At 40.0% G+C, this 18,572-nt stretch overlaps 1 protein-coding gene across 1 annotated transcript; it reads left to right on the top strand.

Moving 5' to 3' along the window:
* Positions 1 to 8,427: 8,427 nt before the first annotated feature.
* On the top strand, positions 8,428 to 18,572 carry LOC146389213 (uncharacterized). The gene is made up of 6 exons (XM_084926937.1): positions 8,428 to 8,501; positions 8,714 to 8,749; positions 8,858 to 9,166; positions 9,851 to 10,171; positions 16,344 to 16,475; positions 16,568 to 18,572. Exons 1-6 carry the CDS (start codon positions 8,447 to 8,449, stop codon positions 17,020 to 17,022), a joined length of 1,308 nt encoding a protein of 435 aa, XP_084783063.1. The 5' UTR covers positions 8,428 to 8,446; the 3' UTR covers positions 17,023 to 18,572.

The following is an 18,572-nucleotide window of genomic DNA, read 5'->3' as shown; positions in this document are numbered from 1 at the left end:
GCTTGAACTTCATCAAAATTCCCTTTGTTGAGTTACCTTAATTTATGAATGCCAAAATCTAATGAGTAAGTACGTTTTGCTTAGGTCTTTTAAGGCAACGAGTTTGCACAATTTTTTCATGTTTGAAAACCAGTCAGATTTTACAGAGTAGTTTGTCACTGAGTACAAGGAAATATTTGTATCAAAACTGAAGAAATTTGCTCCTGGTGTTCACGATATATTGTGTTTGTGACAAAATGAAAACATAAAGCAAAACTGCAGAAATCTTTCTTAAACAATCAATCATGAAGACACAGACAATCAAGCAGATAAAAAAAAGGTAAGGTCAAAAATGTGCTGCAACAGTCGATAAATAATAGTTGGAAAGCAATGGCATGAGCAGGAAAATGTCTGACTGTGGCTGGAGAAGAGAAGACTCCAAACCTCCCAAGCAAAAATTGAGTCATTGTTGAAATGACCTATTAACTATCTCTAATAAAAAAAAACTACTGTCACCGATTTATTTGAATGAATCAGCTACCCCAGGTCCAAAAATGTCATTCCTAATAAGCCTTATTGAGCTATGAATTTGTGTAAAACACCAGTTTTCCTGATGCTTCAATATGTCTCGTTTGCCACTTTTGAGACAATCTGTCGGTTTGACTGTACATCTCCCAAACGGATCATCCATTCACCCAACTTCCCCAACCATATAGTCACAGCTCTGCGTTCTTAATGTTTTGGTTTTTCATCTAGACAGAAAGCCCATTTATGCAGTAAGTGTGTGTGTGTGTGTGTGTGTGTGCGTGTGCACGCGTGCACGTGTGTGTAAAATGGTCCTTCTGCGTCCATTTTGGGAGGCAAAGTGCGTCAGAGCGTGAAGGCTAGCTGTCGCACCGAATTACATTCAGTGGTTGGGCAGAGCACTGTGTGTGTGTGTGTGTGTGTGTGTGTGTCAGCTCCAGTGCTGTAAAACAAAATGAAGGAATCTCTGTCTTTTCCTGCTATGTCACCACTGCCTCTTAATCACCTCCAAAACATCGATGTTTATCAGGACCAGTACTGAGTTTATTATGCGTTTTGTAAATTCTTATCCCAATCATCACAATAAATGAATGTCTAACTAGAATCATGCCTAAACCCACAGCTAGCATGCTGAGGGTCTATCCCAAAGTGAAGAGTAGCCAAAAAATGCCATGCCAAAAGTTTGGCTACAGCTGCCAACGCTGATTTTCTAGAAGCAGATATGAAAAGAGGGTAAAGTGCTAAATCAGCTAATGCTAGCACGTTTTTAGTTCATTCCTGAGTCAATGTGGTGAGGTGTATGTCTGCTCCTGAGACATCATTTTCACATATTTAAGATATGAGGTGGTGATCTTTGACAAAAAACAGGTAAACAATTGTTTATCCTTTAGCCCATGTTAATGTTTGCATTTAATTTCAGTCAAAGCTAGTTATCAAACTGAATCCATAGGCTGTATGTGCATTGCATTGATGTAGCCATCATTGATGCTACATAAAAAATTACTAGAATTAGAAAGGTAAGCTTAAGCGAGACTACAGCTGCCTGTGTCAGTAGAGCTGTCAGTCAGTCAGCATAAACCAGTTAATAAACTCTAAATAGACCAAATTTTACTCTTCACACGTTTGTTGGATAGGAGCTGGATTCTACGTTGGCTCTTTTTTGCCCCCTAAGTCGGTGCTGAGAAAATTACTTATTTACCAACAGATCCATCTTTTGCAGACCTAAAACACGGAGATACTCAACCATCACTGTGCACACATTCACACCTACAACAAATTTAGATTCAACCAATTAGTTTAACATACATGTCTTTGGACACTGGGATAAAACTGGAGAGAGAAGCCAGGCAGACACAGAAGAGCGTGCATATTCTACATACAAAGGCCCCAGCCAACCACAGCATTTAACCCTAGGATTTTCTTGCTGTGCAATACATGTTAAAATAGTAATAACACACTCTAGGCCTTAGAAGCCAGTATAGCCCTCTTTGCCAGAAATATATTTTTGTGGGCTTGATTTTCAATAGAGTTTGCTGAAATGTTTGATAGCCTTTCTATCCTAAGTTCCTTCAAGTGTAAGATGCCCAGGGGTTTTCTGCACATAGTTGCCTGTTTCGAAATATTTGATCATCTTTGGTAAGCTGTTTTGGCCCTGTGCAAATACTGTTTCTGATGCAGGTCAAAACATGCGCTTTCTTTCTGATTGTAGACATGCACTTAGACACCAACAGATCAAAATCATCCACCCTTAAACTGAATTTGCACTGTTGCAAGGTCTTATAAATTTAATTCTGGATTATTTTTTCTTAAAGTGTAATCATTTATTTCAAATAATATCGAGATCATACTGACTGTCTTTCCAGATTTAGAAACACTAGAAGTTTGGTTCCACCTGTCAAATCCTAAGAAAGTCCAGATCAGCTTAATTTGTTTTTAATTTTATGAATTTTAAGGTGTTTGTATGTCATTACTTTTTCTTTGTCAGTGAGCAGCTGTTTTGTTTAACTTATTGAAATCAGCTGCAAAGATTGAAATTTAACATTTTATTTTGCTTTGAGTGAATCACTCTCACCTGTATGCATTGTTTCCAAGCAGATCAAATGCTTCCTTAACAAAACAATTTTTTAAACTGAGCAACTATTACCTTGGGATGTACTGACATTTTCACATCCCACTGCACACAAACATGTAGTGCCCTTAAAAAGTGCAGGCAGGGATAGTGAGGGGAGGTGGTTGTAGAGAACCAGCACACTCCTTTTCTAATCACCTGATCGGTTCATCTGAGTGTTCACCAAAAGCAAACCAAAACTTTATTTTGAAGCCTTGGGGTTAGTGTTGTGGCCTATGTGCTGATTTTGTGGAACGAATATTTGTCATATTTGGACAAGAGAATGGCACACTAATACATCAGCTGATGTTAACAATCTTAGTTAGCAAGCTGTAGCCATAAACTATACAGTTTTATTTTCAGTTAGAGAAACATTTCATCACTCATTCAAGTGGCTTCTTCAGTTCATCAGTCTAAAGTAGCCTCTTGAGTGAAAACGCTACGTCCTTACCTTGCCTTGAGCATGCATCAAGATATACAGTGGTAGCTGCAGATCAGGAGGTAGAGCAGAGAAGGTTGATGCATTGAATTTGTGTAAATGTTAGATCGAAAGAACTTACGTGCTTGAATGGGTGTACATGGGTGAATAAAGCACTTTGAGTGCTCGAGTAGCAAAATGTTACATAAGAACCAGTCCATTTACAAATTAACACATGTGTTATTTCGTTCTAAATAATGGAAAAATGAAATGTTGGAATTTGACTGACACACAAATGTCCTGGACATGTTATGTGTGAGTTCATTAAAATGCTTGTAAAAATTCAAAATGTTCCAAATATCAACAGCATGGAGGAGAGAGCAAGTTTCGTTTGAAGGTAAGGCTTAGCAGACAGCGACTCTCTATGGCTCTCTGTAAAACAAACTGTTTTTTAACCACACTGTTAAACCTTTCAGAAAAAGTGGGGAGTGAAATCCATTAGACTCACATTTTACCCTGGGAGTCTAATGGGTGTGAAGCACTTTTGGAAACATTCCTCAAATGGCTATTAGAGGAAGTATTAGGAAGTGCCGGCTTAATTTTCCATTCCTAGTGGTTGCTGATTGGTCAGTATTGAATAAAGGAGTCAAAGCATTTTTCTTTAAGCACATTTAAACCACATAGCCAAGAGCTACTGGACAGACTGCCCGATATGTTGTTGTTTAACATCTACAGTAACAAATCTTGAGTACCTGTCAAATAAAACATGTCTCTCTCTCTCTCTCACTCACACACACACACACACACACACACACACACACACACACACACACACACACACACAGTAAAACACTTCAAGATGTGGTCGTAGTCCTTTTATAAACAAAATAAACAACAACAAAAAAACCAGCTTGTGAAGGAATGTCCTCAATAAGATAGCTGCAAACTCAAAGATATATAGGCTACACGCCTACACACATGCTCCACACGCATCTCTGTGTCATATGTTCTCGGTGCTGAGCAAGATATGTATTCAATACATGTGCCACTTCCTACTGCACTCCCATCCTTACGTCTCAAATCTTATATTCCTTCCTGTTTTTCACTTCTGCTGCTTACACATGAACCCTGGTAACCTTCACAGAATGATAAAACTGAAAATCAGCTCATCTGTTTTTTCTTGAACGACGTCTTGGAGATTACTCTGTAGGTAAATTGGTACCTGTAGGAACAAAAATGAAAGTCTGTGAGGAGAAACTAAAACTCATTTAATATAGACTGCAATTATTCTAACCACGGTTAGAGTATGAGCTTAAATGCTGAAATGTATATTTGGTGCAGAAACTAACAAATGATGACGCAGGAAACTCTCTGATGATTCTAAAAACTTAAGCTAACAGCAGTAAAATAAACAAGAACCAGGGTGAGTAACAGATACTTCTATGAAATTTACATATATTTGCGTCACTTCTGTGGAATTAGAGAAGTTAAAAGCTGAACACGTGCAATAGCACATGTGGCACTGTGCGCAGTGGAAGTTGAAAGCAGGTTGAAGAGGGGTTCAGAGGACGTTAGGTCGAGCTGAGACTACCACAGTGCAAGCTGCCACAGGGCTGCGGTGGCAGCATTCTCACACCAGCCACTTCCTCAACCTTCTCACGCTATGAGGCTCACTGAGCTGTCAGCATGGCTATATGTGCATATGTCTGTGTCTTCACGAAAGCTTTAACTCAACAGCATTGTGTAACTGTGGTTTCACAGCAGACTGATCAGTGAGCCTAATTTTCTGTTTTAGGAAGGCATTTGCATTTTCTTTCTTATACTGTTGGTTTTCTTCTCCTCTGGGTCTATTCATAGCTTAGTGCAAAGAAGAAATTAATTTTACTCGTCCTCAAAAAAAAAAACGAAAACAAGATGCCTGTACAAAAAATAGAAAACATACTGTATAACATCCAAACTGCATAAAGTATACAAAAAATGTTATGAAACACCTGAACTGTGATCGCCCCCTTGTGGTGGCTAGTGGGTAATACACACTGTATGTATTAACAACTAACAAAGCCTTTCATGCGCATTAATTTTTCTTTTTTAATTGTAATATGGAGGTAAAAAGGTTTTAGCATACAAAGACAGCATATTCTCAAAACAGGTGATTAATGGTATCGTTCACATTTTGACCTCAATCCTATAGCCTTTAATTTGCTATTAGCTTTTAATATAATACTGGTTCTTATGATGTGGGATAGAATCAACAAGTGGTGAGCTTTATTAGCTGACATAAATCCAAAAACAAATTCCAAAAGGTAACAAACAAACAAGAAACACAGTAGATGGCAAAAACTGGAGAATATGGAGAATAACTCAGGAATCTGTTGATGTGCATTAGACAGCAGGATACAAGTGAGGAATAAGGCACAGCTAAAAGAACCTAACACAGGTGAACACGATCAGAAAACCAGGATGTAAACCTAAAAACACAAGCAAACACAAACTATCAAAGTAAAACAGGAAATGGCCAAAAAGACAATTCAACAGGAAAGAAAAAAATGACTGAAGATGATAAGAGAACAATTTAGGACAAGCCTGATTTTATTTACATTTTTGGCAAAGATAATTTTAGAGGCCTGAGGTAAATGTCGTGAGATAAATGTAAGTCTTGATAGTGATTTTGTTCCTGCCTTGGTTATAGTGTTTGAGAAACAATGCTTTTATTTTGTGGTGTAATTAAAAACAAAATATATATAGTACATATACTTAATAGTCAGAAAAATATTATTAATTTTAAATATAGGTCAAAATGTTTTACATGTACAATAGTTGTGTAAATCACTCAAAATCTAACAGGCTCGTTTGTTTGGATGTGGAGGTAATTATTTTATTTAAGTGTACATGACACATCATTCAAGGTTGCTGCTTATTCCATAAATAACTACACAAGTACTTCTTTTTTGTCCACTGCAAAAAAGAAGGAAGTACATAGCATTTCTGCACAGAACAGTTTCACTTTGTTTTTCTCTCGCTCTTGACTCATCTTGTATCTCGTGTGTCTCAGACATGTTCTTTCTTGTTTTCTCAGTGTTCAGAAAGACTTAAAAAACTTCTGGGGAACAAGTCTTTAAAGACTATTTTTGAACAGATTTATCCTTCCTTGGCTGTAGTCTTGTGTGAATTAGCATAAACTGACAAAACGACCGAGTGAGCTTGAACTATCATACTGTCAGATATGAAAGTTGCTTCAACAGAAAATGCACCTGTAATCTACTTAGACATATGTCTGTCATTCATCATACTGTAAAACTGCCAATATCTTTGTCAGAAAGCTACATGCACACTTGTAGTCAGAGGTTTAGATACACCTATGATGGACACAAGTTACTGTGAGTAATGATGGGCTCATTATATCTGTACTGCTCACTATTATTTCTATTGTGATGTAAGCCCTTGGATCGCCACCTTCCTTCTCTTCTACTTCCTAAGTAGCTTCCTTCTAATGATATTATATCACTAAGCTCTCAGGTACTTTCAGGTCAGTGTGGAAGTTTGCTCTGCGTATCTATAATTCCCACACGTGTTGCATGTTTGGTCTATTTTATAAGATAAAATTCTGGGTATTTTTCTCTACTATCAAAGTAAAGCCAAGCAGAGATGTGATATTCTGGTGATGGCACTGACCTTTATGTATTCTGCAAAGTATTGTGCTCTTACGCCAAGTTTAAAGTGCATGTTTTTGTGCATTAATGTCTCTTCAAACCACCAGATGGCAGAAGTGAGCAAACATGAACAGACGGAGATGGATTACTGCTGTTCAAGCTGCTCGCCACTAAGCAGGCCAGAAACAAAACCTCCATCTTTATTTTTAACATGTACCATGATCTTATTTGGAGAATGCTGAGAACACTGTGTGACACCGTCATGCACAAAGACATAATGTCATTTCATTTTACACATAGCCATGAAACAAATAATGAACAAGAGAACTGAAACTCAAACACTGTGAAGAACAACAAAATTCTTCTAAAACAATGAGAGAGACTGATAAAGTCATACAGAAATGATCAGTTCAACTTATTTTTGGTAAATGTGGTTTTACAAGTTACTGAGTCATGGGTTATACTCAGTTTGGCTTCTACATTTTGCCTTAGTTTTTGATAAATAAATAATGATACCATGTGAAATGCTATGTTGTTGCTCAACTGAGGTTGTATTTAAATATTTTAAAGCCAGATGGTTTTCTTATTATGTATTTATACATAAAACCTTAGAATCGACAGAAGTTGTTTTTTATTCTCACCACGGCCTACAGCCTTTCTGTGATACATGGATATTAAGAAATGAAGTTCAAATAATAATAACTTCAAAAAAATGTTACACTAAGTTAGGCTTTATGTAATTTCAGTTCATGGTCAAGGCAACTGCCGGAGTTGAAACCGAGCACCAGAACGGGGCTGAATTTTGTACGGTTGTCGTTCTGGTTCAGAAACTGCTCATTTCCTGGGTTTTCTTCCTAATTTTTTATATTTTAAAGATTATCATGCATTGTATTTAATATTTGGAATCATATATGCATACATTTACTTTTAACCAAAATTGTTTAAGGAAAATAATAAAATAATGTATGCTGCCTTTACATTTAAGGGCAGCGTTTACAGCTTTCTACAGACAGGCTGCAGCTTTTCATGGTTTTCCCCCTGTAGTATATATCTCTTAAAGAAATATAAATGTGCATAAAATGTAAATTTTAAATAAAAGTCACTTTCAGTAACAAGTCATCAGCTTTCAGCTAAAAGAAATGGGGCATGTATAAAAGATCATGCGAGGATGAGTTCCTCTTTTCTTTTTCTTTTTTTGCCTCATTTGTGTTATCGAAACGTCACAGGTCTGTCACATAATGTAAATTACAAAGGTACAAAGGCATGCTGACCACTGCATCCAGTGCACAGACTGTGCACCTGTGAAATCAGTGTCCTACCTTCCTGCTCCTCTCCACATTTTATTTTATTGCCAACACTACAAATCTGTTTTATTTTTGTTATATCAGCTCTACATTTTTAAAAACAAACACCTGCATTTTATGTCCAACAGATGTTATCAGTGATTTTATTTTTTCATGAAAAATCCCAAAACAAAACAAAGATTTTAGAGATATTAGAATGCATTTCTTCATTTCATATATAGGATTCTTGAAGTGAACACAATTTTAAAAACTCCTCTCTCTGTACATTCTGTGCAAGAAAAAGGTAAATGAATATAACTGTCAGCTGCTGCAGCCTTTGTCTGTTGCACTCTGTAGACTGCGTTCATTAAAAAATACAAGAACAAGGAAGTGTGTGGAGAAACGCATTTCGCAAGTGTTAAGCATTTCTGTACAGCACATCAACTTGGGTTTGGTGTTGCTGATGACTCATTTTGCTCTCAGTATGTTTTCTGTCTCAATCATGTGGACACAGCAGAGAAACTTTTATCTGGCAATAGGTGAGCTGCATTTTACATTTTTAGGTTGATCTGTCTTATTTTTCTATACTTACACAAAGGGTCAGCGTGACAAGCACTGTTAAATTCAAAATGCCTTAAATTTAGAGTTAAATTACCTTACACCTGATCTTTTCTTTAGTGTGTCTATATCAGAAACAAAACATGTTCATGTCTTGTTTCAGGTGTTTAATGAACCTTTGTTTTCTCTGCAGTCTCTTATCTCTCCATCTCATCTTCAGCTTCTGCAGGTCAGTCTTCTTTTGCGAAATTTGTTTCAGATTATAAGGTTTTGCATAAATATCACCACATGCAGAAAATGCTGAGCACTCTGTTGTCCTGTCTTTTTCTTTTGCTAGATTTTAACATCAGTTTAGTTGGGCCAGCTCGGTGCTATGGAAGAGTAGAAGTCTATAACAGCACCAGCAGGGGAAAACTCTGTGATGATTCCTGGGTCTTAAATGATGCTATAGTGGTCTGCAGAGAGTTGAAGTGTGGGAAGGCACTGGCAATCTCTCAGTCGGTCAGCTTTAATTCATCAAAAGAAGAAATGTGGCTTGCTGATGTAAACTGTTCGGGGCGAGAAACGTCTCTAATGCAGTGTCCTCATGGAAGATTTGGAGAAAATGGCTGTGAACGCAATAAGGGTGTGGTTGTTGTCTGTTCAGGTGATTTACATCTACATTTTAGAGCTAGGCCCATAGAGCTTTATAAGTCAATACACTTTGATGCAGCCATGCCACTTTGAGGTTAATATGTGCAGCACAGGGGTGTAACACTTCCTCCCTCAGAGCAGTTCCAAGATAAATTAGATTAATGATAAATGGTATTCATATAATTCCTGCAGTATAGTTGGCATTATAATAAGTAGACAAAGGAATGTGAGAATGCAAAATGATAATGTGAGGTTAAGCATATTGCCTGTTTTGATCGTCACTGTAAACAAACACAAGAAGAAAAGTAAGAACAGTAAAGCTTCTGAACGGGAATATGAACCATCAACAAGTGACATGATGTGGCTGCAAAAATATCACTTATGCATTAATGCCTGTGAACCTTGTATATAAATATCTATTGTATATATCTGTATTTCTTGACATGCAAAGAGCATCTTATAGAGGAAGTCTTCATGACAGTTAGGATCAGCAGTTGAGTTGCTAAATTTAAAGTAACAAGTTGTGATTATGAATGACACTTCACAGTTGCCAACAGGTCTATTTTGATGATATTTAGTACAGTGTACAGTAATAGATTCCCAGATGATTGAAGTGAATGAATGCAAAATATCTTACTTTAACACTGTAAAAGTGGTATGGACTGAATGCTACTTTGTTTTCCTATTTTTAATGTAGAGACCCTGCAGCAGCCCAACATCTCCCTGGCATCTCTTGATGAAGTACAGGTCTGGGGTCCTAATGCAGATGCAGAGGTCACCAAGGGCCATAGCTTTGTCTTAACCTGCTTCATTAACTCAAGCCTCAATCCAAGCCATTTCAGTCTGATCTTCTCCAACATCCCAAACATCAAGCCATCTGTCAACAACTCAGCTTCCTTTAGTTTCCCTGTAGCTGAGTATAAACACCAGGGCAACTATAGCTGTGTGTATTACATAACTCTGGAATCAGAGAACTTAACTTCTACCGAGTCAGCACCGATTCATGTCGTCATCAAATGTAAGTAGACCACTGGACATAAATATCACCATTACTGTATGTCATCTTCAGTAAGTTACAGGGTCACTTGATCCAGTGCAACAAGTTCAAATGTGTAATGGAAAATGATAACACAACCAGCAATTCAAAATAATACTTCCAAAAGTTGTCATTCCTGTATTATGTAAACATTAAGCAAACACTTTTTAAGATGGATCAGCTTTTACATCAACATCAGAATCAGAATCAGAATCAGAAAGGGTTTTATTGCCAAATGTTGAGCAGGTTTACAACATTAGGAAATTGCTGCGGTGCTTCAGTGCAAACATACTGTCATAAATTACGCTTAAATAGACATGAAAATAAAAATAAGAATAAGAATTAAAAGTGCTAAGTAGATAGATATATACATGATATATACATGAGTGCAGGTGGTGATCAGTGCCAAACATGGAATGATGCAGTGAACACAGCGTAGGGTCATGTGTTAGTGGTGGGAACAGTCATACGGTTATTGCCTGAGGGGAGCAGGTCAAACAGACTGTGTCCAGGGTGAGAAGGGTCAGCTGAGATCCGAGCTGCACGCCCCAGTGTCCTGGAGGTGTACAGGTCCTGCAGAGATGGGAGTCTGCAGCCAATCACCTTCTCAGCAGAGCGCACAACACGCTGCAGTCTCTGTTTGTCCCTGATAGTGGCTCCAGCGTACCACACGGTGATGGAGGAGGTGAGGATGGACTCGATGATTGCAGTGTAGAATTGCATCATCGTCCATGTTGGCAGGTTGAATTTCTTCAGCTGCCTCAGGAAGTACATCCTCTGCTGGACTTTCTTAATGACGGAGGTGATGGTGGGCTCCCACTTGAGGTCCTGGGTGATGGTGGTACCCAGGAAGCGGAATGAGTCCACAGAGGTGATGAGGGTGTCAGTCAGGATGATGGGGGGGAGTGGAGCTGTGTGCTTCCTGAAGTCCACAATAATCTCCACTGTCTTCTGGGCATTCAGCACCAGGTTGTTGTGGCTGCACCAGGACACCAGACGTTCAACCTCCCTCCTGTAGGCAGACTCATCCCCGTCCGAGATGAGTCCAATAACGGTGGTGTCATCTGCAAACTTGATTAGCTTGACAGACTGTTGGGTGGAGGTGCAGCAGTTGGTGTCCAGGGAGAAGAGCAGAGGAGAAAGAACACAGCCCTGAGGGGAGCCGGTGCTGATGGTCCGGGAGTCCGAGACATTCTTTCCCAGCCTCACGTGCTGCTTCCTGTCCGTCAGGAAGTCAGTGATCCACCGGCAGATGGGATCAGGCACATTCATCTGGGAAAGCTTGCCTCGGAGATGGTCTGGAAGGATGGTGTTGAAGGCAGAGCTGAAGTCCACAAACAGGATCCTGGCGTAGGTTCCTGGGGAGTCCAGATGCTGCAGGATGAAGTGTAGAGCCATGTTGATGGCGTCATCTACAGACCTGTTGGCTCTGTATGCAAACTGCAGGGGGTCCAGGAGGGGGGCCGTGAGGGTCTTGAGATAGGAGAAAACCAGGCGCTCAAATGACTTCATGACCACAGATGTCAGAGCCACAGGTCTGTAGTCATTTAGTCCAGTGATCCTTGGTTTCTTGGGGACAGGGATTATGGTAGAGAACTTGAAGCAGGCAGGCACATGACATGCCTGCAGTGAGGAGTTGAAAATGCCAGAAAACACTGGGGCCAGCTCGTTTGCACAGTGTCTGAGGGTGGCAGGAGACACACCGTCTGGGCCGGGAGCTTTTCGAGCATTCAGATTCTTAAACTGCTTCCTCACACCTGCTTCATGAATATGAAGAGTAGTGGTGGGAGGAGGTGGTGTGAAATCCTCTTTTGTGTGGGGTGAGGAGGGGGGTGTTGTAGGTGAAGTGTTTGAAGGTGGTGATGGCTCTATGGAGGGGGGAGAGGTGGGGGAATGAGTGTCCAAAGTGTCTCTATTGTTGGGGCCCTTGGAGGTGTGAAGGCTGCCTGATGGCTCGTCAAAACGGCAGTAAAAGTCGTTAAGGGTGTTGGCCAAGAGCAAGTCATCAGTGGAGTGGGGGGTTTTAGGCTTGTAGTTGGTGATATTCCTAAAACCTTTCCACACAGAGGCCGAGTCATTCTCTGAGATCTGCTGCTGCATCTTCTCAGAGTGCTGATGTTTAGCAATGTCCACTTCTTTAGTGAACCTGTACTTGGCCTCTCTGTAGCAGTCCCTGTCTCCGCTTCTGAACGCCTTTCTCTTTTCCAGCCACAGCTTTTTGAGTTTAGGAGTAAACCAGGGTTTGTCATTGTTATAACTCACCCTGGTGCGTGATGGCACAATGCTGTCCTCACAGAAGTGGATATAGGAGGTGACAGTGTCCGTAAACTCGTCCAAGCTGTTAGAAGCAGCCTTCATTGTGTCCCAGTCTGTAGACTCCAAACACGTGCGAAGCTCCTCCACATCAACACTGTACTCACCAGCCACTTCATTAGGTGTACTCGTTCAACTTCATGTGGCAGCAACTCGATGCAGAAGAATTTTATTTAACCCTTTAAATAAAGGGGCGATCGTGGCTCAAGAGTTGGCAGTTCGTCTTGTAATCAGAAGGTTGCCGGTTCGAACCCCGGCTCCGACACTCTCGGTCGTTGTATCCTTGGGCAAGACACTTCACCCGTTGCCTACTGGTGGAGGTCAGAGTGCCTGGTGGTGCCAGTGTCTGGCAGCCTCGCCTCTGTCAGTGCGCCCCAGGGCAGCTGTGGCTACAATGTAGCTGCCATCACCTGTGTGTGAATGGGTGGATGACTGAACATGTAAAGCGCTTTGTAGTCCTTAGGGACCAAGTAAAGCGCTATACAAATACAGGCCATTTACCATTTAAGACCTACCATAGAACCAAGTCCACCAGAGCTTATCTTTATATTTTTACATGCCGTAGTGCCATTTTTGGGAGCATTTCAAGTTGCTATACATCAATACAACCATTATAGCCCAAACTTTAATAATATGTATGCATTAAGTGCACAATAACTACACAAATGGCAAAAAGTGCCATAAACTACAAAAAAAATTGAAAATCGTTTTTGGTTTTTTTACATCTAGTTAGAGAAATTTAAGAGGTTTATCCCTCAAAACTGTATATACAAAAACGTTGCACAAAATAGTTTCCAACAACAGGAAATTTATTTTGAGTGTCTTCATGTTTTTATTTTTGAGATACACCAATTTTTATATACTGCAGGAAAAAACGAAAATAAATATTATAATGCAAATTTGCAAAAGAAAACAAACAGCATGTGCATCAAAATAAACTATTTCCAGCAGTGCAATTTGAGTTCTAAGCATCCCAGAAACTATACAGAAAAGCATAGAGTCAAACATGACTTTTAAAAAAAAACCACCAGTGTAGGCTTATAAGGCCCCGAAGGTAAAAAAAAACAAACAAACTACATTTTCTTGTTGCTGCAAGTCCTGGGTTGGCTGGAAGACTGTTTACTTAGCCTAGCAGGGCGAAGGACACCGTCTCAGCTGAACTCTGGACATGCACACACATACATATACACTGATATGCACACACTCATCCCCCCTCCCTTTCAAAATGCCTTCGACGCTTGTTCCCTTCCGATGCTGACGGGGATCAAGGAGACCAGCGCACGCAGGCCCGGATGTACTGTCTAATTCGGCTGTCTCTCACCCTTTACCCACCCCTGTTGCTTGTCATGTGTTTCTTTGGTATATTAAGAGTTTTTTCATGTGCTATGTGCAGAGGTGTTTTTTTTCTGTTCTCAAACTGATCTCCCTGTTGGAGCTCAGTCTGGGGGGAGTTATTTTTTTCTCCTTATCTTTCCTCATGTGGTGCATTTTCCATTGTTATACCTCTCTGACCTGTCTTCCCCATGTGATGTTTTGTGTAATGTATGTATGGTCGGAGGGTAAGATGGCGCCGCCATTGCGTGCAATAGGTCGACAGCCTTATGAAATTTCCCCTTGTGGGACTAATAAAGGCATATCAATATCAATATCAATATCCAAAAAGAAGAAAATATCTACAAGCTGATTGGAAGGCAACACTAACTCAAATAAATTGTTCAGCTAAAGTCTGAAGATCAGCTCTGAAAGCACAAAACATCAGACCTTGCAGTAGATGAGCTACACCAGGTGAAGACTACACCAAGTTCCTCTACTGTCAGTTAAGAACAGAAAACTGAGGCTACATTTCACACAGGCTCACCAATATTAGACTACAGAAGACTGGTTGTTGTTCCCTGGTCTAATGAGTACTGATTTGTGCAACATTCAGATAGTAGTATCAGAAATTGGTGTAAACAGCACTCCACATCTAAACTCAGCAACTCAGTGTTACCTTGGGTCCCAGTGTTCCAACATCTGGAAGAACTGGAGATTGACGATGTACAACACAAACTCTACGGCAAGAGGGCGAGAGGTAATAATCATCAGTAATGTCAGGTAAAGGGGGAGATATCATCCTTTTCACTCTCCTAGATTGGGTATTAAGCTCTAGGATCAACTGGTGCGATGAAGGCGTTGAATGCGAGAACAGCTGACCTGAAAGAGAAGATCGTGGTTGTGCTGGGAACCTGGTCCATCTGTGCCCGACTACCAAAACTACAGAAAGTTTACTAGAAGATGTGAATGCAGCATTACAGACAATCCCTGCTGAGACCATAACTGAAACCAACCAGCTGATCTACACCATGGCAACAGTGATCCTTTAGATGCTTGGCAACAAGATAAACAAACACAAGGAGCAGTACCCCTTCCTGCAGTTTCTTACATCACTCATGTTGCAAGAGAAAATTCATCTGTTATGATGTTAGAGCGCTTCAACAGACAGCATGCTAATGCCGCTCTGTTTCCACACTAAGTGCTGCTCGCAACTGATCTTGAAACGGTGAAAGCAGAGCTAGTGGCAACTTGTCTGGTATGCTAATCTTCCATCAGTCTCCCATCAAGAGAAAAAATGCAAGTTGCTGGCCTCTTAGCTTGACAACCTCCAGCCATTTTTAACAGGACATGGAGATGCCCATGAGAATATCTACCCCATACAGACTGTCAAATGGCATTAATTCTGCTTCCACAGACAACAGATAACTCCATATACAAGATAACAGTAAAGTAAGGGATGGATGGATCAAGCCAAATCAAATGAAACAAAAACAAAACTTAGAGCAATAAAATCTAAAAGTCTCCTATATAAGAGTCCAAGTCTCCTGGATTCAGTTATTGTGGATTATAGCTGATTATAGCTATAGTCTGTTTGTATTACAGAATTTTATTGGAGGTAATTGAAAACACAGTTTAGTTTTTTGAGGAATGTAAATATTACTACAGTTTGTTATTCTCAAAAGTGAACAAATCAGGTATTGTGAAGTTATGATGGGAAAATTGTAACTGCAGGTCTGTACAGCAAACAGGAAATCCAGATTCCTGCTTCCTGTATCACTGTCTGCACGCACATGTACACTTTCACTTTCTTCCAAACTGTATAAAACATTCGTGCAGCAGTTGCATCATGTGAAAAAGAAAGAAAACCTGACCACAGCCTTACTGCTTCCATAAGAATTATGAAGATAAGTTACAGGATAAGCTGTTCATCAAATGCACTTTATTAACTGATCATCAGCTAGTCAGGTCTGGTTTAATACAATTCCACAATGTGTCTGGGAGTGTGGACTTTCCATCAACTGCCTCAACTGCAAAGAAACCCAAGTGTGAAATCAGGACCCACACACCATTTGATTGTCAGTCGCAGCACTTTCATTCGGATCCACAATGTTTTCCACTGCTACAGCACCTTGTGTTCAACTGGGAAGCCAGCTTTCCAGCTCCCTCCCACACCACACACACCTCTCCTTCCCAACTCCACACACTAAAAGGGGGGAGAGCTTATCAGTTAAAATCCCTCACACCTGTACTCTTCGACCTCCCGGTACTACCCCTCCACTGCAGCAGAGTCAAAGACCGAATCTCTGCCACACCAAGAGCAACATCTCAGACTCTTCAGCTATATCGAACAGTATCATGTATGGCAAAAACTAAACACACCATATCAGCACAAACACTTCGCGCTAACTTTTAAGCACAGATGTAAATGAGTTTGGTTTTGTTGTACAGCCACTGTACCTGGGCACTCAGCGGTCATTGAGGCCACCATGAACTAATTGCTTCCATATTGTAATCCTTTATTTCTTAGTTCCTTGGCTGCTGCTGGTCTATTTAGTAGTTCCTGCTGCGATCCTGCTGCTACTGCTGGTCTTGATGGTGGTGTGTCTGGTAATCAGGAGACGACGAGCAAAACAACGTGAAGGCCATGTCCAGATGCAAAGTCTGTCCTTACCTGTGCAATGTATCAAATGAACAAATATTTTGGTGATATAGATGTGCATCAGTCAATCTTTTCTACTACTTATGTTTCAGTTACTGCCACAAACCGTTATGAAGATGAGGAGGAGGAGGAGGAGGAGGAAGAGGAGAGGGACTATGTGAATGTTCAACCAGTGGACAGAAAAGAGACAAACGACACACAAGAAGTGGATGAAGACAAAACTGATGATCATGATTATGAGAACATGGAGAATGAAGATAATTACATAGGATGCACACTGCTGTCAGTGAGTATAGAGGACAGAGCAGAGGAAGACACAGACGAAACCAGTGATGATGATAATTATGAGAACATGAAGGATGAAGATAATTACAAAGGATGCACACCTCTGTCAGTGAGTATAGAGGACAGAGCAGAGGAAGACACAGACAAACCCAGTGATGATGATGATGATAATGAAAACGACTATGAAAATGTAACGGAGGAATATGCCGAACAAACTGTAGACATTTATGGAGAGGAGCAGAAATTTTATCAAATCTTTTAGGTTTCCATTGATTAGTATCAACCTGGGGAGCCAACATATGAGAACTACACAAGAAGAATACACACATGAACACTTTGAAGTCCTTTGATCTTCTCGGTCTGAACTTCTATTTCATAGTGTGACATGAATCTAATATCTAATAAAATCTAATGCAGTGTTTGTTAACTCAGCCAAGGCAGTTATGTTTATGTACGTGAGTCATTCTGTCTGTATGTACAAAAAACTGTACAATAGCTTGAAAGGTTTTTAACAATTTTTGATTAAACCTTGTAGGGGTGTAGGACAGGGCCATGTTAACAATCCGTTCCCGGATCCCACCAGCCATTCTGTTTCTAGCACAGAATCAAGGCCTTGGATTTGGAGCTGATGACTCATCTTCACTGCCAGCCAAAAAATCAAATGTAGGTTGAATGTTGTAATTTTTATCGATGCCTACACAACATGCCATTTGCAAAAAGAAGTTGCCAGGATTGCCCCATGTCTCTGACCCTATTTGTTATAGTCAGTGTTGGGAAGGTTATTTTAAAATGTATTCCACTACAGATTACAGAATACATGCCCCAAAATGTATTTTGTAACATATTCCGTTACGTTACTCAATGAGAGTAACGTATTCTGAATACTTTGGAATACTTAATATATTATCATGCTTTTTACAACTACATGGATGCACTATTGCCATGTGATTTATTACTATTACTGAAGGTTACTCGCCATACAAATAGCAACTAGATTTTAAAGTCTTATTATAAAATGACTAAGGTAGGGTGGACATTAGGTAAGATTGCACTTTTTGCAGCCATCTCATATAGAAAACTATTCCAAGTGTATATAAAACAGGTCCACGGCTCCGAATGGTAGTAAAGGGACCTCTGGCTAATACGTCGGGTTCCGTGTTGGGCCCGTAACTAGTTTTACTGTCTCTCGCTAGCAAAGAGAGGTGTTGAAAGGCTGCTTCAACCGAACTTACTGTTTCAGAGGAAAACATGAACACAGTGTACAGTCGAGTCTTAATAGCTTACTTACAACTGGGCTCGTCAGGCACTGTTTTTGGCTGTAGTGGTTATTATTATATTTACTTGCTTCATACATGCTATGCATGTAACACACTGCCTATTGCCTTCATATTAAAAATTTTTTTGAATAATACTTTTTAAAAATATTTCTTCACGTAATTATGCAAGTAGGGTTGGACATGGGCCGCGAGATTGAGACACAGGCATTAGAGCCTCTTAATGTGTGTTTTGTTTGAGTTTCCACCGGCGTGGAATTACCAAAAATAGAGAGGGCATAGCCTAACATATGAAACTGGAAAAGACCGCTGTGTAATCCATTTATTTCAACAAAGTAACTGTATTCTGAATATCACCTTTTTAAACGGTAACTGTAATGGAATATATTACAATATCAATTGATATTGGAAAGCATCAGTAATTAATTAGAGATTATGTATCGGAATTTCAGGAGCAGGACCATGCCTCCAAACACGTTCCTTCCGGTTGTCATCTATATAGGTTCCCCCAGTTCTGCAAGCTCGTTTACGTGCCCCA

The sequence above is a fragment of the Perissodus microlepis genome, chromosome 4 (assembly GCF_051167445.1).
Source record: "Perissodus microlepis isolate ML-2025 ecotype Zambia chromosome 4, ASM5116744v1, whole genome shotgun sequence".
In the NCBI taxonomy this organism is placed as follows: Eukaryota; Metazoa; Chordata; class Actinopteri; order Cichliformes; family Cichlidae; genus Perissodus; species Perissodus microlepis.
This window is presented reverse-complemented; position numbering and strand designations above follow the sequence as displayed.